This window comes from Parambassis ranga, chromosome 1 (assembly GCF_900634625.1).
Source record: "Parambassis ranga chromosome 1, fParRan2.1, whole genome shotgun sequence".
In the NCBI taxonomy this organism is placed as follows: domain Eukaryota; kingdom Metazoa; phylum Chordata; class Actinopteri; family Ambassidae; genus Parambassis; species Parambassis ranga.
In genome coordinates, this window is record NC_041022.1 from 7321644 (window position 1) to 7343789 (window position 22146).

General features: G+C 42.0%; 1 protein-coding gene across 1 annotated transcript; it reads left to right on the plus strand.

The window, feature by feature from the left end:
• Positions 1–307: 307 nt before the first annotated feature.
• On the plus strand, positions 308–17874 carry LOC114449223 (CD209 antigen-like protein 2). Its single transcript, XM_028426733.1, has 4 exons — positions 308–389; positions 15433–15557; positions 15633–15733; positions 17671–17874. Exons 1-4 carry the CDS (start codon positions 308–310, stop codon positions 17810–17812), a joined length of 450 nt encoding a protein of 149 aa, XP_028282534.1. The 3' UTR covers positions 17813–17874.
• The last annotated feature ends 4272 nt before the right edge of the window (positions 17875–22146 follow it).

Sequence of the window (22146 nt, forward strand, 5' to 3'; positions counted from 1 at the left end):
ACTTCTGTTTTACAGATGATAATGGTTTCACAACAGACACTGACTGAAGAGAGAGATGACCTGAAGAGAACCCTACTTGGTAAGATTGAACAAACACTCAACATTTTTTGTTGGTGAATGAATTCATTATGGAAATCCTGTCTTAGTTGTTGAGGCCGCTAATAAAAACCTGACTGGACAGAGGGATGAGCTGATGCAGAAAATGAAAAAAAGTCTGACAAATAATCACTGGTTGGATTTAACAGGGCACTGCTCATTTAAAGATGTCACACTTAGCACATTAGTATATCATTACAAAGTAACATCAATGTCAGATTCCCAGCACCGTTCTCTGGCTGAGGAGAGAGACAGCATGAAGGCACTGCTGATGAACTTGAAGGTGGAGTTAGGTGAGGATGAAAGTACTTGTGCCAGCTGAAACTTTTTCTTTTGCAGTTATTGATAAATATGTTGTTGTTTTTTAGTTTTTCACTGATCTTGTGAAGGATGGGTGTCAGCAGTTATTTTGTTTCATCTGAGAAAAAAACCCTGGCAAGCGAGTAGAGATGACTGTCGTCAAAGAGGCGCAGACCTGATGATTATCAACAGCGAAGAAGAACAGGTGTGCATGTGTGTGCGTGCATGCGTGTGTGTGAAAGCATTGAAACACTGAGGATAATAACTGTATGTTGTTGGTCTCCAGAGTTTTGCTAACCAGTTCAAGATGAACATCTGGATTGGACTGACTGACTAACAGACACAAGGGACATGGAGATGGGTGGATGGGACTCCTCTAAATACAAGGTTCACCCAAGTTTAAAATATATAAAGCTCTTATGTTTGTAAAAGCTTTAAACTTATTGCAAAACATACTGGGGAACTAATGAGCCCAACGGTGCCAGAGGAGAAAACTGTGGAGATATCTGGGTTTTCAGTGTAAAAAAGCAGCTGGAATGATGAGAAATGTGCCACTTCTCTTAACTGGATATGTGGAAAGTAAGTTTGCCCATAACTCAGCATCCAAAGCCAGCAGACCGCACAGACAACAGTCAAATAATGGTTTGCAGTATCATTTGTTTTATGTCTGAACCTCTGGTGGTTAATACTAGCTGCAGTAAAGAGAAGTAAAGAGTTTCAAGCTTGAGTTCCCACGGCTTGCAATTTATTTCTAAAAGGAGAGGAACGAGCTTGTCCATATTTTTGGCGAGCCCACACACCACACATAACAGTAAAAAACAAACACAAAAACAGAAGAATTGAAGGGTGTACTAAGTAAAAATGAGCTGTCTTTAGAGACTACTGATAACACTCTGGGTTCCTACACATTTTCAAATGTAAAATTCTAGACTTTTTCCATACTCAAATTCTCAGATTTTGGAGACATGTGCTCATATTGTGGCATATCATCAAAATGCATACCATATTTAGCTAGGCCTAAAACTTGTGTCAGTTTTGTCATATACAGTATACATTAAATACATGACCCCACCCTGACAACCGCACATCCTCACACAGACGCATAAGCTCAGTTGGCAGGACAGGAAACAGAAATGATTCGTTCACGAGTACCGTAGTTCACCCCCGGATCTTCTTCTTTTGTCACATGACGGCCAGGCCACTCAGGCTGTGTGGCAACTTGTAAGCAACAAACACTACAGTTCATTCACTGATCGTTCACTGATTGTTCATACAGATCGTTCACGGATCGCTCACGGGTTGTTCTTTCATTCATTTGTCACATGATGACAGCTGTAGCTCAGCTACGGGGATGTGGACTGAGAAACACACAAGGAAATGAATGTCTGATAACTGACGCTCTTTCATTTGCCACGTGACACCCGGCACACGTTATTTATCCATAAAATCATAATTAATTAGTGGTCTTTGGTTCTTGTTGATGTGTAGTGTTATTGTATATTTTTTATTCACGTACTGACAAGACATCCATTCACCATAGCAACACACAACACTCAACGCTTCACACCTAATGCATGTCGCCGCTTGACCTATATCAATGCGTGGCACTATACTATACTATGCTAGATGTGTGAAGATATGAAGCACATATGTTGTGCAAGTGCACACACAGGCTTACTGAAGCTTAAAAACGTTTGAAAATAGCCATTATAAGATTTTTGTATTTATTACAGGCCCTGTATGAGTTCCACTGTAGCTCAAATATTAAGTGTCTACATGCCAAGAGATGCTGTAAAAAATCTATGGGTAATAGAACATTCACTAATGTGAGAAATGGGTAACCTTACATTGGTGGTTTCAGCCAGGTCTTTTATTTTGTAGTTCATTTCCTGTTGCGTTATTTCCTGTTTTATCTTGTAGGCACTGTTCTCCCTCTTGTTCCTGGTGTTTTGACTTCCTTCTTCGTGTGTGTTCCCTCCTCCTGTTGATTACCTGCTGCTCCCTCATGTGTCACACCTGTGTCTAGTTGTCTACCCTGCTCCCTTTGTATTTAGTCTGCGTCCTCCCTGCACTCGGTGCCAGTTTGTCTTGTCATCACCCAAGGGGATTGTGTTTAGTCTCGTCTACTACCTGACTTCCAGCCGTCCTGTTCTCCAGTAGCCTGAGTATCTTTCTGAGCCTTAGTATCTTGTTCGCCTGGTGTGTTTTGAGAACCTTTGAGCTTGTCTTTTGAGAACTGTGGTGACTCAACCACATGTGTTTTCTTTCCCTCCTGCCGGCTAGCGCCGCGCTTGTGTTTTTGCCCTGAGTTTTTGTGCCTTTGTACTGTGATCCCTGTGTTTGGGAACAATAAATTACTTTAGTTTAACCATCTGCCTGTCTCCCGCCTTGCACTTGAGTCCGTCTGCACACTCCCTGACATTACAAACTGGCCAAACATGGACTCAGCAGGCGTATTTGAGGCAGCAGATGACTCAGTTGAGCTTCTTTTTGATTGGGAGGCCTTAAATGAGCACAGGGTAAACCTCCAGGATGCAGTGAACTGGGTGGACCACATGCCATCTCCCCCTTCAGATGAAAGGGAGATTCGGCAGTGGTGTGCCCACCGTATGTCCCTGCTGTTGTGCCTAGGGGACCTCCATGGGGAAATGCAGGAGCTACAGTCTAAGATGGTGGAGGTCCTGGACGCAGAGCCGTGGATGCTCCCGATCTACCGCTCAGTGTTTCAGAAGATGGACGAGTTCCCCCCTCCGGTGGCTCCGGCGCTCCCAGCCTGGGCCGTTCGCTCAGCCCCTGCTATCTCTCCAGCTACTCCCTCCTCGCCTGTTCCGGCTCCAGCTGGTGGGTTGCTGATGTCGCCTCCACCAGCTCATCTCTCCCTGGGTGTTCCTGCAGTAGCTGAGGTCTCCATTCCACCCAGCGACGTCGCTCCTCCCCGCTCCGTCAGAGGGCGGACTCCAGACGACGTCGCTCCTCCCCGCTCCATCAGAGGGCGGACTCCTGACGACGTCGCTCCTCCCCGCTCCATCAGAGGGCGGACTCCTGACGACGTCGCTCCTCCCCGCTCTGTCAGAGGGTGAACTCCAGACGACGTCGCTCCTCCCCGCTCCGTCACTCCTCCCCGCTCCACTTCTGAGTCCTCACCCAGAACCCTGTTGGCCCCGACGCCGGTGGTCCTTCGCCTCTGGGCTCCAGTCCCGACGCTGGTGGTCCTTCGCCGGTGGTTCTTCGCCTCTGGTCTCCAGTCCCGCCGCCGGTGGTCCTCCCTCAGCTCTTGTTTCCTGTCCGGACCCCGGAGGGTCCTCGTCCTCGGCTCTGGTTTCCTGTCCGGACCCCGGAGGGTCCTCGCCTTCGGTTTCCTGTCTAGTCTTTGGTGGATCACCGCCAGCCTTCTGCCCTGACCTTGGTGGGTTCAGCCTCCTCGTCCTCGCTGGTCTTCTGCCCGGACCCAGGAAGGTCCGTCATCTCGTCCTCGCTGGTCTTCTGCCCGGACCAGGAGGGTCCGTCATCTCATCCTCCCTGGTCTTCTGCCCGGACCCAGGAGGGTCCACCTCACCTTCCTCGCTGGTCTTCTTCCCGGACCCAGGAGGGTCCACCGTCTCGTCCTCGCTGGTCTTCTGCCGGGACCCAGGAGGGTCCGTCGTCTCGTCCTCGCTGGTCTTCTGCCCGGACCCAGGAGGGTCCGTCGTCTCGTCCTCGCTGGTCTTCTGCCCGGACCCAGGAGGGTCCGTCATCTCGTCCTCGCTGGTCTTATTCCCGGACCCAGGAGGGTCCATCGTCTCGTCCTCGCTGGTCTTCTGCCCGGACCCTGGAGGGTCCACGTCTCCATCTCTGTTGTTCTTCCGGCCAGACCCTGGAGGGTCTGCAACCTCATCTCTGGCGTTCTTCCGCCGCTTTCCTCGACCCTGGGACACCTCTGCCTTCTCAGCCTCTGACTTAGCTTACTGAGCCCCCCAGACTTCGTCATACTGGACTTCTACCCAGTTTCCTGAGTTTTTGTTTTCTGGTCCTTTGCTCCCTGTATTTTTGTTCAGACTTAGTTTCGAGTGGAACATCTGGGAGCCGTTCCTTGAGGGGGGGGTACTGTCATGGTTCAGCTTTTACATGCCAGCAGGGCAACTATTCTTTCAAATATAAGACGTAAGGACATCTCCTCAAAGATTAAAATATCATGTAAACAGGAGCGTGGAATACATCTATTAACCAGATTAACAAGAACCCACATCCTGAAGCCTACATCTGCGCTGTTTGTTAAGGCTTCATTCACTGCTAATAAGCATTAATCTTGAATGCACTGTACAACAGGCAGCATTAAATATATGTTTGCTTGTACTGTTGGACTTTAGACAAACTGGATCAGATAACATCACTAATTATCAAAAAGTCATGTGCTTTGTTTCATGTCTGCACACACTTACTGTTTGCAGTCAACATGCACAATGCACACATAAAATCTATGTCCGAAAATACATCCATAAGTGTTGTCAGCAGAAATGTTACCTCTCCTGGTAGCAATGGGCCAATAAACTCTTAATTTTAGCACAGCTATGCTGCTATAGGCCTGCATGGCTAGGGGACACAAACATGATCCACTGAGCAGTTCCCTGTTCTCTCACCCTTTTACCTCTGCTCTTTTCTCATCAGCCAGATTCATAATAGTGAATCATGTCATCAGCCTTGTGTCCTAATGTCCCATTCTGCCTGTTCTGTCTCTCTCGTGATGGTTCTCCTCCACCTCCAGCTCCTCTACAACTTGCATTCAGGGCATAGGTTATGTCCGCTGCACATTCATGGAATGTGTGCTTAAAGCTGAAACTCAATCACCAGGCAACATGAAACTCCATTTTCTGATTGGTCGATAGGTCGCTAATTCCAGACAGCTATATGAACACACAGTAGTCTGGCTTTGACTGATTTTTTAGGACATTGAACTTCTGTCATATAGACATATAAACATAGTGATTTAAGTAGGCCCTCCTCTCATGGTCGGCATCGCTTTCTCTCTGTCCTGTCCTATAATGCCCTACTCTGCATGTTACAGCTCTATTCATTAGTTTTTGCTGGAGTATTCGCTTACACCACATTAACATACATACACCTCACTTTTACTCTCCACTGGGTCTATTCTACCTTCCCTCTCCCTCCCCTTGCTGCTGTTCCCAGGTATTCAACAGCCAAATCAAATTTCTTCACTACAAAGCTTTATATCCCTGTTTGCTTGCACAACGCACTTCACTCTGAGCAAACTCTCCATACCTGGCTCTGCCCATCTTTTCTTCATCTCCTGGGGCTGCAGTGTAGCAGGAGACTGATACCTATTCTCTCTCTCGCTGCTTTTCTCTTTTCTCTTTTTTAGTCTCTCTTCCTGAACACCCAGTTCCACCCTACCTTTCCTCCTGTTCTCTGCCTGTTATCAGCACTCAGAGCATCTTGCATCTCCTCTTCCTCCCTCTGTTTCTGCCATTCATCTGTTCCTTCCTACTAAACTCTTCATATCTCTCCAACATGGCCTGCCTGCCCCCATGTAACCTTCTCTCACTATGTAGCCTCTAAACTGAAAAAAAAATCTGAATGCAGGAACCATGAGGCAAGGCCACACACACGCACACGCACACACACAAACTATTGGATGCTAAATTCTCTGGACAATGGTGCGATTTTATTGAACTGCCACACATGTATGTGAGCCCCACTGACAGAGATAACCTTCTGTGTATTTAATAATGGCACAATTTGGGAAGCCACACACTGACTCACACAAACACACATCAACAAAGAGACTGGAGCACCCGGAGAAAACCCAGGCAGGCACAGGGAGAAAGTGCAAACTCCACACAGAAAGGCCCCAGAAACTGAGTGTCTTAAATATTAAACGATGAAAATGTTGACATCTAAACCGTGCTGTTTTCACATACAGGACCTGACCTTATTGGATTTAAGAACACATCCAAAAGACTGTAAAATAAAATTGAACCAAATCCAATATGTTTTTAGAATTAGAATAAAGTCTTATAAAAGTCAATAAAGATTCTCAGTCATCCGGGTCATTTTCCAAGCAGCTTCATCAGTTTGGTGGGGAAACATGGTTTATATGTGGTGGAGGAGCTCAGTGGGTGGGTCTGTGTGAAACTCTTAAACAATAGCTCTAAATGTCTCCATACTCACCTGTGTTGGTCTGCCTGACTGTGTCTGGTGTGTCTGGTTTACGGTTATGGCCGTGGGAGCATGTTTTGATTGGGGGTGCTGCGGACGTACCGAGCTGCCACGTTAACAGAATATATCTGTGAATATTATTCTTTGTTTATATGTACGGCTCAATCACTTCATCTCGCCTAGCTGACACACACACAGTACACACACACACACAGGTCCTTCAATTATAAGCATTTATTTTACTTTCAGAAGGCCTGTAATTATTTTTCAAAATAAGAGAACTTTTCAAACACCATGACAGGCCCAAAAAACAAGGAGCTACAACGGACTACAAGCTGAAAGGTTTTGGTTGTACGATGAATTGTTTATTGTTATAATTATATACATCATCAAAATTCTTCTTCTTTGTGTAAGGTGTTGTTGTTGTAGATGGAATAAATGAAAAAAATCTGCCGATGAACACAAAGCAATTTATAATCACTAAATAATAACTTTCTTCCAGAAGGACTTCCTCTTGTGTGTGTGTGCCTGATAATGAGCTACTGCACCATCCGATAGATACTTCTAGGGTCTTAATATAGTGAATTATGAAGCCTGTTCACAGATCCAATTGATTTGCATGTCACATGGCGCATCATTCCAGCTGTTTTCCTGGTCGTAGTTTGTTATTTCTCCACAGTCTTCATCTTTGTCTTCATGGTTGTTGGGCTCCCCAGTACTCCAGAAACTGAAAACAAACCAGAAAAAATGTTTCAAAGAAAACATAATAACAGAGTTGAAGGGTGGTCACATGTAAATAAAGTGAACTTCAGTCCAAAATGAAAATTAAACATTGTCAGATTTTTCTTGTCAGAGTATAAGCAGTGTTATTTTAATAAATACAGAGCAGATCGATTTAACTGGGCTTTGAGGTTTCCTGTCTAAAGTCTGAGAGCATTTGTGCTGTTCCGGGACACCTTCCGGATGAAAAAAAAATGAATGTACCTTTTGGACAGCTGAGTCCCGTCCACCCATTTCCATACTCCCTCTGTCTCTTTGTCAGTCAGTCCGATCCACACTCGCTTTTTGAATTTTCTCAGAAAGTTCTTGTCAACAAAGAAAACAAACATAAATCTCCTTCATGTCTGTCACAGACAGATTTGACTCTCAGACTCACCTGCTCCTCTTTGCTGTTGATGATCACCAGGTCGGCACCTTTCTGCACACAGTCAGCTTTACTGTCTTGCCAGGATTTTGTGTCCGAAGAAATGTAATAATAACTGTTCTGGAAAAGCACCCATCCTTGTTGACGACGGCCCTCTGTTAAAGATAAAACACACAAAACCTTTAAACTAAAAAAAAACTTTTTCTGACCACTAAAATACGTACGTTACTCCTAATACAACTACAATGATGGTCATCGACTACAACATTTTAAGTTGCAGTGTGTTGCTCACCACAGACATCCAGCCTTCTCTGCAAAGTGTCTCTTTCTTCAGTCAGGTTTTTAATGGCTGAGACTGCAGGAGAATAAATACATACATACAGTGAGAATAAATACAGTAAATCATCATTACAGGAATAAATCTGTTAATTTATGTGTGAAGATTCCTGAATACATGTTATGATTTGGTGCTCTACCTTTTATATAAATACATTTATAACAGCAGGCAGACCAAGAGGCACAAGGATACATTACTGGAAAATACTCACAAAGAACCAGACAGAGGGAAATGTTGACAGCGGCTTGTACAATACACAGCAGTCCAAGCTCAGAGCAACCCAGGTATGGAGCTTTCTAGCTGTTGAGGCATATGCCTGACATGCAGTAGTTCATTTTCATATTTTCATGGTTAAAAGAAACATACATGATAAAATATCTGTCTCACCTGGTGCAGCCACTTGAACATCATCAGTTAAGTCTTCATCAGTGTAATTCCTTGAGGCAGCATGTCTGCTTGAAACACCAGGGAGCTCCAGAGTTATACCTGTTTCTTCTTCATAAGCAGCCATTTTTATATATATACAAGTGAGAATATCTTGTACTAGTCTGTCCGTCTGCTTTACTTCTGACAGCAAAACACACTTCCTCCAACAGTTTCCTTTTAACATGTCTTTTCTGGTGTTAAACACTGACTAATGATTTGGGGACAAGGAGGAAGAATGTACACACACATAATCTTAACCATCACAGCTTAGTGCCTCACTCTAACTTTAACCTTAACCTAATTTTACCCTTAACCCTCAAACCAAGTCTTAACTCTCACATAATAATTTGAAACTGGCCAAAATGTCCTCACTTCAATAGTCTAAAACTCAAACCGCTCCTCACAAAGATAGCTGTACAGGAGCACACAAACACAAATGGAGTGTTAAGTCACTTCCGCTAAAACTTTGACATGTCTGCATCTGTCTCTTCCACAGGTTACATCTGTGTGTAATGACTCCCCCCCTGTGGAGTAGAAACTAAACTGGATTAGGATTGAACATCTGGTCAAAGACATGTAATATGTTGATCATTTCCTAAACAATTGATCAAATCAAACATACTAATACTCCTCACATTTTTCTACAAGATGCCCACAAGAACTGCAGTTTAAGAACATTGTTCTCATTTCTGATTGGACTAAAGTTTTCTGTACATGATCCATGTTGATGTTTGTTGAAAAGTTTCAGACTACAGAACAAAGTAACAACATAAACACATCCAGAGAGCCCTGGATGCCTCCCAGATCTGGGAGCAGGTAGAGACAATGTTTTTAATTAGCACACCTTGGAAGACTGGAAGAATATGAAGAAACTGATGCAATATGTACACTCAACTGGATTATATTACTAAATATGATTAAATATTTGAACTGGACAATAATTTCATGGAACCAGTAGAGGGAAGCAATACGCCGTAGAAGCGCCTAGACTGCCAAAAACCAAAGAAGAAGAAGAAGTTGCCAATAGGATTACAGAGCGTCATGGCGGAGTACTCCTGAGAAAGCCATTATGTGGCTCTTCAGACTGAGGTGGATCTCTAGTCTTCTTATGCTTCCAGTTTTGTGAAGTACTGACACGCAGGTGTTGGTAAATAAAAAATAATAAAGACACTTTAAGCATGTTGAGTGACACTGTAAAACTGTGGTCATAAAGTTGAATTCATCTGTGTAGTGTGTTCAAGACAGTAAAATTTAAATTAAGGTAATTATACTCATTGTTTTTCTTTACTCTCCCAACCACCTTCACTCCTGGTCCCTCCATTCAGGGATGTAGTGTCTATTACATTTTACAGTGCAGTGAATAGCTGAAACATTCAGGTTTTAGTTTCATACAGAAAAAACCTGGAACAAGCTCCTGTATGATGCTGAACAGGCCCGACTCTGCATGGGCTGCAAGGAGAGCTGTCCCAGAGGGACCACTGCGGATGCGGCCGTCAGTTTGCCCAGAAGGCAAAGCAGATAAAACAGCAGGGGGAGCGGCCTGCCACCCTGAAACATGGGTAGCATGTGTGAGGCACTGAGCTGTGATGGTTAAGATTAGATAAGAGGTGTGTGTACATTCTTCTTCCTTAATAGTAGTCATCTTAATCTTTTTATCATTTTTTCATCCTATCTTTTTATCAGAAAAGACACGTTAAAAGGAAACTGTTGGAGGAAGTGTGTTTTGCTGTCAGAAGTAAAGCAGACTGACGGACTAGTACAAGATATTCTCACTTGTATATATATAAAAATGGCTGCTTATGAAGAAGAAACAGGTGTAACTCTGGAGCTCCCTGGTGTTTCAAGCAGACATGCTGCCTCAAGGAATTACACTGATGAAAATTTAACTGACGATGTTCAGGTAGTTGCACCAGGTGAGAAAGATATATTATCATGTATGTTTCTTTTAACCATCAAAATATGAAAATGAACTACTGCATGTCACTCATATGCCTCAACAGCTAGAAAGCTCCATACATGGGTTGCTCTGAGCTTTGGACTGCTGTGTATTGTACAAGCCGCTGTCAACATTTCCCTCCGTCTGGTTCTTTGTGAGTATTTTCCAGTAATGTATCCTTGTGCCTCCTGGTCTGCCTGCTGTTATAAATGTATTTATATAAAACACACACATACAGAGACAAATGCACTATAGCCTCGAGGTAGAGCACCAAATCATAACATGTATTCAGGAATCTTCACACATTAATTTATAACAGATTTATTCCTGTAATGATGATTTACTGTATTTATTCTCACTGTATGTATGTATTCATTCACCTGCAGTCTCAGACAGCTCTGCTGCCATTAAAAACCTGACTGAAAAAAGAGACACTTTGCAGAGAAAGCTGGATGTCTGTGGTGAGCAACACACTGCAGTCTCAGACAGATATGCTGCAAAGACAGCAGATCTTGAGGCCGCCATGAAAAACCTGACTGAAGAAAGAGACACTTTGCAGAGAAGGCTGGATGTCTGTGGTGAGCAACACACTGCAACTTAAAATGTTGTAGCTGATGATCATCATTGTAGTTGTATTAGGAGTTATATTTTAGTGGTCAGAAAAGGTGGTTTCCTGCATGTATTTTTTCTAGTTTAAAGGTTTTGTGTGTTTTATCTTTAACAGAGGGCCGTCGTCAACAAGGATGGGTGCTTTTCCAGAACAGTTATTATTACATTTCTTTGGACACAAAATCCTGGCAAGACAGTAAAGCTGACTGTGTGCAGAAAGGTGCCGACCTGGTGATCATCAACAGCAAAGAGGAGCAGGTGAGTCTGAGAGTCAAATCTGTCTGTGACAGACATGAAGGAGATTTATGATTGTTTTCTTTGTTGACAAGAACTTTCTGAGAAAATTCCAAAAGCGAGTGTGGATCGGACTGAAAGAGACAGAGGGAGTATGGAAATGGGTGGACGGGACTCAGCTGTCCAGAAGGTACATTCATTTTCTTTTCTTCTCAGACTTTTGGCAGACAGGAAACCTCAAAGCCCAGTTAAATCGCTCTGCTCTGTATTTCATCAAAAATATGCTGCTTATACTCTGACAAGAAGAATCTGAAAATGTTTAATTGTCATTTTGGACTGAAGTTCATTTTATTTACATGTGACCATCCTTCAACTCTGTTATTATGTTGAAAAATGTTTTCTGGTTTGTTTTCAGTTTCTGGATACCTGGGGAGCCCAACAACCATGAAGGCAAAGATGAAAACTGTGGAGAAATAATGTACTATGAGCCGGAAGATGGCTGGAATGATGCTCCATGTGACATGCAAATCAATTGGATCTGTGAACAGGCTCCATAATTCACTATATTAGGACCCTAGAAGTATCTCTCAGATGGTGCAGGGACAGTAGCTCATTATCAGGCACACACACAAGAGGAAGTCCTTCTGGAAGAAAGTTATTATTTAGTGATTATAAATTGTTTTGTGTTCATCAGCAGATTGTTTTATTTTATTCCATCCACAACAACTTACACAAAGAAGAATAATTTTAATGATGTATATAATTATAACAATAAACAATTCATCATAAAACCAAAACCTTTCAGCTTGTAGGCCGTTGTCGATCCTTGATTTTTGGGCCTGTCATGGTGTTTAAAAAGTTATTTTGAAAACGAAATTGAAAAATAAATGCTCATTATTGAAGAAAGTGTGTGTGTCAGCTAGGCGAGATGAAGTGATTGAGCCGTTCACATATATATATATATATATATATATATATATATATATATATATATATATATATATATATATATATATATATATATACATATACACATATAAACAAAGAATACTATTCTACTAGTTAAAGGTAGGGTAGGAGATTTTGAAAACTCAGTGAGAGTCAGCCAGATTTTGAAAGTAAAAACACGCCCCTTTCTCTCGGAGCTCACCCCGAAGCCACGCCTCCCAACCAGTCTGTGACTTCGGACATCATGCATGTACCTCTCTGGTGCGCGCAGAGCAGGAAGAAAGTGCCAACCAGCCAATACTCCGCGCAGGTGCGCCTCGTAGGATTGGCTGATGTTTTTAGCGTTTTATAGCTTCCACAGATGATTAATATTCTTTGTTTTAATGCGAAACTGCCAAACTAGTTGGTTGCTATTGGATTGTAAAGAGAAGTTACACTATTTCAACAAAAAGTGCATCAGAATGAAATCTCCTACCCTACCTTTAACACTCACACATACACGTGTGTTCACTTGTGTATTGCTGTGAGGACAGAACTACAGAGAGCACGAGAGCCTAATGCACTGCTAAACTCCCCAGCTAAAGAACTGAACATCATGAGTGTGATAACACATCTAATATCTTTTAAGCTACTGTATATATATATATATATGTGTGTGTGTGTGTGTGTGTGTGTGTGTGTGTGTGTGTGTGTGTGTGTATGTGTGTGTGTGTGTGTGTGTGTATGTATAAGCAAGAAAACAGCTGGAATGAATTAAAAATTGGCAACAAATAAACATTGGGCCTGTAAGAGGAGAAAGGACGAATAACTCAAGAGCTGCTGTTAAGATTTGTTTTTGATACGTTATCTGCACCTGCTGCCATCAAATGGAATTTACAGCACCTCTTGCATGTCAGTGAGTGAGTAGGAGGAGGACAGTATAAGAAAGAGTGTCATCAATCATAAAATGTCAAATCAACAGTTAAAAAATCAACATGGAACAAATCCATTAACCAGAAGCTGAAGCCTGCACCAATGTGTCTAAATGTCAAGACCCAGAGAGCCTCACCCACACATTTATTTATTTATTTATTTTTATTTATTACACTGAGCAGGGCCGTGCAGAGACCTTTGGAGGGGCAGGGGCTCAAAGTGAAAAAGGGGCGTGAAGGGTGCATGAATTTAAAACGCCATACAGAATCATACCTTACAATATAACAATAATATGTGTGTGTCTGTCTTTCTATCTGTGTCTCTGTGTTTTTTGTTTTCACACGATTTTGTTTTTTTGTTGTTTTTACACACAAATGAGAAGTAGAGAAAAATTCAAATTCTTGTATTGTTATTGTTGTTGTATTTATACTGTAATAGTCTAAATTTATGTGAATATGCACATTGCATAGTTTTAGTGAAGCCTATGCCTCATCACCTCTAGATTAAAAACATGAGGAAAACACGGCTTGACAGTAAAACAATCAATGAAATCTCAAATGACCTTTGCCCATGACAAGAGAAACACACAACAAGAAAAAGAAGCCTGACATACGTTTGCATGCTGTGTGTGGTTAACTAGCGGCTATAACTTGTTAGAGGTGTGTGCAGAGTCAGAAGACACACAGAATGCTCATGGCTCACTTCACTTGGTCAGCCATCGTGGAAGATTACACCACGCATAAACAAATACTGCTGCAGAACCTGCTCACTGGACCGACCTAGCAGCTTAGCAGATGCTTTTGGGCCATACAGACAGAGTGTCACATGCAATAACATCAAGAGGCAAACAGGCATTTGCTCTAGCACTTTCCGCCCCCCTCTGCAGGTGCCCGACACCGAGCCTGAACAAAACGATGCTTAAATCTTTTGTAAGTTTTAGGAAACCTAGACATAAACTGAAAGACCACTGCAGGTAAATATCATCAAGTTTTGAAGTTCAAATGTATGTCCAGCCCCTTCTCACCGTGAAAACAACCAGCCCTTTTTTCAATCAACACTTTAGAAACCGTATGTTATTTCATTAACATGAGGAAGTATCAGAAGGAGAGAGAGAGAATGAGAAAGAGAAAGAGAGAGAAAGTTTGAAGAAGAGGAAAGAGAGTACAAGACAGGTCTCTTAACAACATCATTTTCACTTGCAGTGTCATAAATATGAAAATGATTTTTCATGTGGAGGACCCTGAAAACTCTGCATGCATCTCTGCTGCACGCAGTAATCCTGCTTCAAAGAAGCACAAAGGTAAAGAAAGTACAGCGGCTCCTTCTTCAACTGGTGAGAGCAAATTCTTCTATTTCAACAATAGGTTTGAGGTTTAAATCAAAGTCGACATTAATGTTGTGCTCTATGATAAATACAAACTGTTAGGTACTAAACAAATATGAATTTCACTGCTAATAGGGCAAACAAAAAATGAAAGAATGAGACTGATGTTTGATGAGCTGCTATTTTCACAGTCACAGATGTAATTATGGTCACATAAGTCATCAGGAAATCAATGTTTTAATTTGCTCTGACATGTTGCTGAAATTGTGTGACTGTGTGTTCACTCTGTAAACAGGAGTGAAAGTGTACAAGGTGATCAGTGTGATCGTTGGAATCATCTGTATCCTACTGGTTGTGTACATCGTTGTGCTGCATCTTGGTCTCAGTAAGTCATCTGTTACTGATTTAGAGAGACGAGTACACGAAGGTCAAGTTTAGTAAGAATGATCTGTATGGAAGTAAAACTTCTCTTTTACAGATGATAATGGTTCCACAACAGACCCTCTGACTGAAGAGAGAGATGACCTGAAGAGAACCCTGCTTGGTGAGATTACACAAACACTCGACAGTTTTTGTTGGTAAATGAATTCATTATGGAAATCCTGTCTTAGTTGTTGAGGCCGCTAATAAAAACCTGACAGGACAGAGGGATGAGCTGATGCAGAAAATGAACGACTTTGGTAAGTGTGACAAATAATCACTGGTTGGATTTAACGGGGCACTGCTCATTTATAGATGTCACACGTAGCACATTAGTATATCATTACAAACTAACATCAATGTCAGATTCACAGCACCGTTCTCTGACTGAAGAGAGAGACAGCATGAAGGCACTGCTGAAACGCTTGAAAATTCAGGAATTAGGTGAGGATGAAAGTACTTGTGCTAATAATCCCCTGTGTGCCAGCTGAAACTAATTACTGTTTTTGCAGTTCACAATATTGACTCATATCTTTTCCTTTAATTCTTTGGTGATAAGAATGTGTTTTGTGTTTTTCACTCATTTTGTGAAGGATGGGTGCTTTTTAAATGCAGTACTTATTATGTTTCTTCTGAGAAAAAAACCTGGCAAGCGAGTAGAGATGACTGTCGTCAAAGAGGAGCAGACCTGATCATTATCAACAGCGAAGAAGAACAGGTAGGTGTGTGTGTGGGTGTGTGTGTGTAAGCAATGAAATACTGAGGATAATAATTGTATGTTGTTGGTCTCCAGAGTTTTGCTAACCAGTTCAAGAAGTACATGTGGATTGGACTGACTGACTTACAGACAGAAGGGACATGGAGATGGGTGGATGGGACTCCTCTAAATACAAGGTTCACCCAAGTTTAAAATATATAGCGCTTACGTTTGTAAAAGCTTTAAACTTATTGCAAAACAAACATAAAACTATTGATGTAGGCGTGGGCGATATGGCAAAATCACGATCACGATTTTATCACCATTTGTTTTTACATTGACACTAATTTGCATGTTTCTGTGTAAATGACTTAGCCTACTCTGTCACTTCTCAAAATCTATCAGTAGATTTAAAAGGCAAACAACAACTCTGATAATGTGCTCTTAGTATTAGTTTCTGTAAACATGCAAATTTAAATAATACAAAACAAAATAAAGTTTTATTTTAAATAAATAAATAAAAAACAAGACTAATGTAATTCTGTAAAGAGTATTATTCAACAGTCATTTAAACAGTCTGAAGTGTGCCTCCTAAGGTTAACCAATAAATACAGTATTGAGACTTAAGTAACTCTTAAAGTTAAATGTGATTCAATGTGATTTAGAACACATGATCAAACTTTAATGGGAATCATATCTAAGGAAAAACGAAGCTGCTGCTGCCACTGCGTGGCTGCATCATTGTTTTGGTAACGTCATTAGCTGTTGCCTCTATCTGCATCTGATGTACACACATGTGCACAGAACTCCTCACTGGACTTACATATTTTTGACTCTAAATAGCCACATTGTTCTAAAATGATACTGACAAATCATCAGACAAGTTAACTATTCATTCTAACATGTTAAGCTGGTGAGTAGTGATTAGGCACAAACCAGCAATGTTTGAAATATATATTGATAACAGATGCACAATGCACAAACTTTTAAAGTAAAGTTAAAGTAAAAGTTAAAGTAATTTTGTTCTTCAAATGTTCTTATCTTAAGGTCACAGAGGAGTGCATGTCAACATTAAAATTAAACAGGACAAATAAGTTCAGAAAAGTCACATCAGTGATTATTTCAAATTTAAAAAAATGTGTCTGTGCAAATTAACCTGTGACTGGAATATGTCCCACACTAGTGCATGTTTTCACTCATACTGTAGAACAGCAGCAGAAAAAACAAACAAACAAACCGGACAATTTCACATTTAAATGTATGTCTGTGCAAATCAACCTGCATTACATCCTTCCAGCACTTAGTTTGGTTGTAAGGAGCACAATGACTAACATTGCGTATTCTCGGCTGAGTGGAATTCTTTCCAATATCTGCTGGAGGAGACTTCGCCTGTAGCCAGCGTTGTGGCCTCACAACTCACTTTCTTCAGCTTTCTTCGTGCTCCGGCTTACGGTGACAGACGTTGAACCTCTGTTAGGAATGTGCTGCTCCGCATCATTTAACTGAATACCACTGCCTTCCGCCATTATTGTTACACATCCACATGTGCGCAGTTGCGGGTGATGGTGAGAGAACGGTCGCACACAAAAATGTGTCATCATGACGAGGCACTAATCACCCTAATCAATAAGTGGCAAATATTAATCAGTGACAGATTTTCTGACGATTAATTGCACATGATATGATTTTGCACAAGACTAACACACACACACTCAGGTTTAGAAGAACCTGAATATAACGAGCTGGTAATGTTCAGAGAGGTGGGAGCGTACATGCTCGTAACATGATAATACACACGTATACAAGCGGCCCTTCCACAGCAGCACACGCGCGTGCACACACAGGCTTAGAAGATGCTTCGCTGCTGACGGCAGAAACAGCACCAAATATAAACGTGGAGTTCGTTTTAGGGACCAACTCCTCCATTTTGTTTTCATTTTAGCCATGGCTTCCTAACAGGGAGGCTGTCATTGGTTGGTCATGTTCACATAGGCGCACTGAGAGTTGGCCGAGGGAAAAAAACTCATCTGTCTGCTCTGGCAAATCAACAACACATTCAAATCTTTCACAATCTTTTATCGTCAAATTGCACACCCCTATATTGATGTAATAGTTCTGTTTTTCTTTGTTTCAGCTACTGGGGAACTAAAGAGCCCAACGGTGACAGTGAAGAAAACTGTGGAGATATCAAGTCTTTCAATGCAAAAAACAGCTGGAATGATGAGAAATGTGCCACTTCCCTTAACTGGATATGCGAAAAGAAAGTTTGCCCATAACTCAGCATCCAAAGCCAGCAGACAGCACAGACAACTGCCCAATAACATAAAAATGTAATGTTTCTTAAATGGTTGAGCTATTTCTGGTGTGTGAGGATGATTGGTTATCACTCAGCTTCATGCAAATCCACAAATAATAGACTCAGTACTTTTTCCAGAAAACGCATTATGGAATGTGACCGCACACGCTTTTATTAACTGCTACATACATGTCTAGGTGGAAGTTTGCCAGAATATCAGTTTAAATGAACATTTAGCAGTATGGTTTGTTTTTTGTCTCAACCTCTGTTTGATAATACTACCTGCAGTAAGAGAAGTAGAGAGTTTCAAGCTTGAGTTCCCACGGCTTGCAATTTATTTCTGAAAGGAAATAGCTTGTTCACATTTTTGGTGAGCCCACACACCACCGATAACAGTAAAAAAAAAAAAAAAAACATGAATTGAAGGGTGTACTTAGTAAAGATGAGCTGCCTTTAGAGACTACTGATAACACTTGAGTTGTTCAGTCATTTCGTTGCCTTTTCTTACTTTATCAACCAGCACACACATATTTACTATTCTTTCAAATATAAGACGTAAGGACATCTCATCAATGATTAAAATATCATGTGAACAGGAGTGTGGAACACATCTATTTACCAGATTAACAAGAACCCACATCCTGTAGCCTACATCTGCGCTACTACTGCAGCTCTCCTGTTTGTTAAGGTTTCATTCACTGCTAATAAGCATTAATCTTGAATGCACTGTACAACAGGCAGCATTAAATATATGTTTGTTTGCACTGTTGGATTTTAGACGAACTGGATCAGAGTTATGTCTGCACACACTTACTGTTACTGTTTTTGCAGTCAACATGCACAATGCACACATAAAACATTGTTAGCAGAAATGTTACCTCTCCTGGTAGCAATGGGCCGATAAATTCTTAATTTTAGCATAGCTATGTTGCTATAGGCCTATGTGGCCAGGGGACACAAACATGATCCACTGAGCAGTTCCCTGTCCCCCTATAATCTCTGCTCTTTTCTCATCAGCCCGATTCATAATAATGAATCATGTCATCAGCCTTGTGTCCTAACGTCCCATTCCGCCTGTTCTGTCTCTCTCCTGATGGTTCTCCTCCACCTCCAGCTCCTCTACAACTTGCATTCAGAGCATAGGTTACGTCCGCTGCACGTATGCTTAAAGCTGAAACTCAGACCTTACCAGGCAGCAAGAAACTCTATTTTCTGATTGGTCGATAGGTCGCTAATTCCAGACAGATAAATGAGCACACAGTAGTCTGGCTTTGACTAGTTTTTTAGGACAGGTTATATATGAACTTCTGTCATATAGACATAGTGATTTAAGTAGGCCCGCCTGTCATGGTCGGCCTCTCTTTCTCTCAGCTCTCCTGTCCTATACTGTCTTTCTCTGGATATTTCAGCTGTATTCATTAGTTTTTCCCAGCTGGAAATGCTGGAGTATTTGCCTACACCACATAAACATATATATAGGGCTGGGCGATATTACTTAAAATCAATATCACGATTAATTGAAGCTTTTTCCGCGATTAACGATTAATGAACGATTATCACTTTTTTTGTGTGTGTACGTGTCATGGTCTTGGCTCATTGTCTTTTATTATATTGTTTATTTTGTTATTTAGTTTTCAGTCTACGTAGAGAAGATTGAAGCAAGGCGTCTGGACTTGTAGGGTTTTCTAGAAGACGTTTCGCTGCTCATCCAAGCAGCTTCATCAGTTCTAACTGTTTGGTGGGGAAACATGGTTTATATGTGGTTACAGACCTCAGTGGGTGGGTCTGGGTAAAACTTAAAAAAAAAAACTTACAAACAATAGCACTAAATGTTTCCATACTTACCTGTGATGTTCTGGCTGACTGGGCCAGGTGAGTCTAACGACTGGCTAACGACTATGAAACTGCCGGAGGGGGACTGATTGACAGCCCTTTGTTCTTACTGTGAGTATGTGTAAACTTCCTGGGAATGGATGGAATCACTGCATTGTATGTGGTAGAAAGATGATGTCTGAGGCCACCACCTCTGTTAAGGGAAGGTTTTTCCAGTTTAACATAGATGGCTTCCTTAACTCCTCTTTCATACCACCTTTCCTCCCTGTCTAAAATGTGAACGTTGTTGTCCTCAAAGGAGTGTCCTTTGTCTTTGAGGTGGAGGTGAACAGCTGAGTCTTGTCCTGAAGAGGTGGCTCTCCTGTGCTGAGCCATTCTTCTGTGGAGTGGTTGTTTAGTTCTAAACAACCTTCTGTGGAGTGGTTGTTTAGAACTAAACAACCACTCCACAGAAGAATGGCTCAGCACAGGAGAGCCACCTCTTCAGGACAAGACTCAGCTGTTCACCTCCACCTCAAAGACAAAGGACACTCCTTTGAGGACAACAACGTTCACATTTTAGACAGGGAGGAAAGGTGGTATGAAAGAGGAGTTAAGGAAGCCATCTATGTTAAACTGGAAAAACCTTCCCTTAACAGAGGTGGTGGCCTCAGACATCATCTTTCTACCACATACAATGCAGTGATTCCATCCATTCCCAGGAAGTTTACACATACTCACAGTAAGAACAAAGGGCTGTCAATCAGTCCCCCTCCGGCAGTTTCATAGTCGTTAGCCAGTCGTTAGACTCACCTGGCCCAGTCAGCCAGAACATCACAGGTAAGTATGGAAACATTTAGTGCTATTGTTTGTAAGTTTTTTTTTAAAGTTTTACCCAGACCCACCCACTGAGGTCTGTAACCACATATAAACCATGTTTCCCCACCAAACAGTTAGAACTGATGAAGCTGCTTGGATGAGCAGCGAAACGTCTTCTAGAAAACCCTACAAGTCCAGACGCCTTGCTTCAATCTTCTCTACGTATGATGATGACCTGGATGACTGAGAATCTTCATCAACATATTAGTTTTCAGTGTTTGTCCTCTTTTCCTGCTCCTCCTCAGTCCTTCCCTCTCTCCTCCTCTAGCCTCCTCCCTGATTATCAGCTCCTCCCTAATTGTGTTCACCTGTGTTGTCTCTCCTCTTTTTAAGCCCTGTGCCTTCCCTTTGTCTTGGTCAGTTCTTCCCCCGTGTGAACGCCCTTGTGATCCCCCATGTGAAACCCATGTTTACCTACCGTCCACCGTCTTGCCGTCTTCCTCATCCCTCTGTGTTTTTCCTGTCCTTCTCAGGTTTGGTTTGTGTTTTGGTCTTTTCTTTAGTTTTTTGGTACTTTAATTTTGCATTTGACCGGCACTGTGTTCAGTAGCCCTGCTTTAGTTCTCCTGCTCCTCTGGACATTGTTTTGTGTTTAGCTTTGAATAAAGCTCCCTTTTTGTTGAACTCATTTTGTCTGCGCCTGGGTCCTATTAAAAACCACACCTCAAATAACAGGGACATCACAGAAAAGTAATAACCAAAGTAATTGTCATGAGTAAAATGACGTCGGTTAGAGGGTCTAAATGTCGGTTTTGATATATTTTCAGTTAATTGCCCAGCCCTACATACATACACCTTACTCTTACTCTCCACTGGGGCTATTCTACCTTCCCTCTCCCTGCCCTTGCTGCTGTTTCCTTCCTGCTCTCCCAGGTATGCAACAGCCAAACCAAATATCTTCACCACAAAGCTTTACATCCCTGTTTGCTTGCACAACGCACTTCACTCTGAGCAAACTCAGTATCCATACCTGGCTCTGCCCGTCTTTTCCTCATCTCATGGGGCTGCAGTGTGGCAGGAGACTGATACCTATTCTCTCTCTCACTGTCTTTCTCTGTTTACCCTTTTTATCCTCTCTTCCTAAACACCCAGTCCCACCCTACCTTTCCTCCTGTTCTCTGCCTTTTATCGGCACTCAGAGCATCTTGCATCTCCTCTTGCCCCCCCTGTCTCTGCCATTCATCTGTTCCTCCCTACTAAACTTTTCATATCTCTCCAACATGGACTGCCTGCCTGAACTGAAAAAAATAAAAATAAAATCTGAATGCAGGAACCATGAGGCAAGGCCACACTTACACACACACACACACACACACACACACACACGATAACAATCTTGAAATCTCAGACAACTATTGGATCCTAAATTCTCTGGACAATAGTGCCATTTTATTGAACTGCCATACATGTATGTGAGCCCCACTGACAGAGCTAACCTTCTGTGTATTTACTGATGGCACAATTTGGGAAGCCACACACTGACTCACACAAACACACACACACATATCAACAAAGATACTGGAACACCCGGAGAAAACCCAGGCAGGCACAGGGAGAACGTGCAAACTCCACACAAAAAGGCCCCAGTCAGATAAACTGAGTGTCTTAAATATTAAACAATGA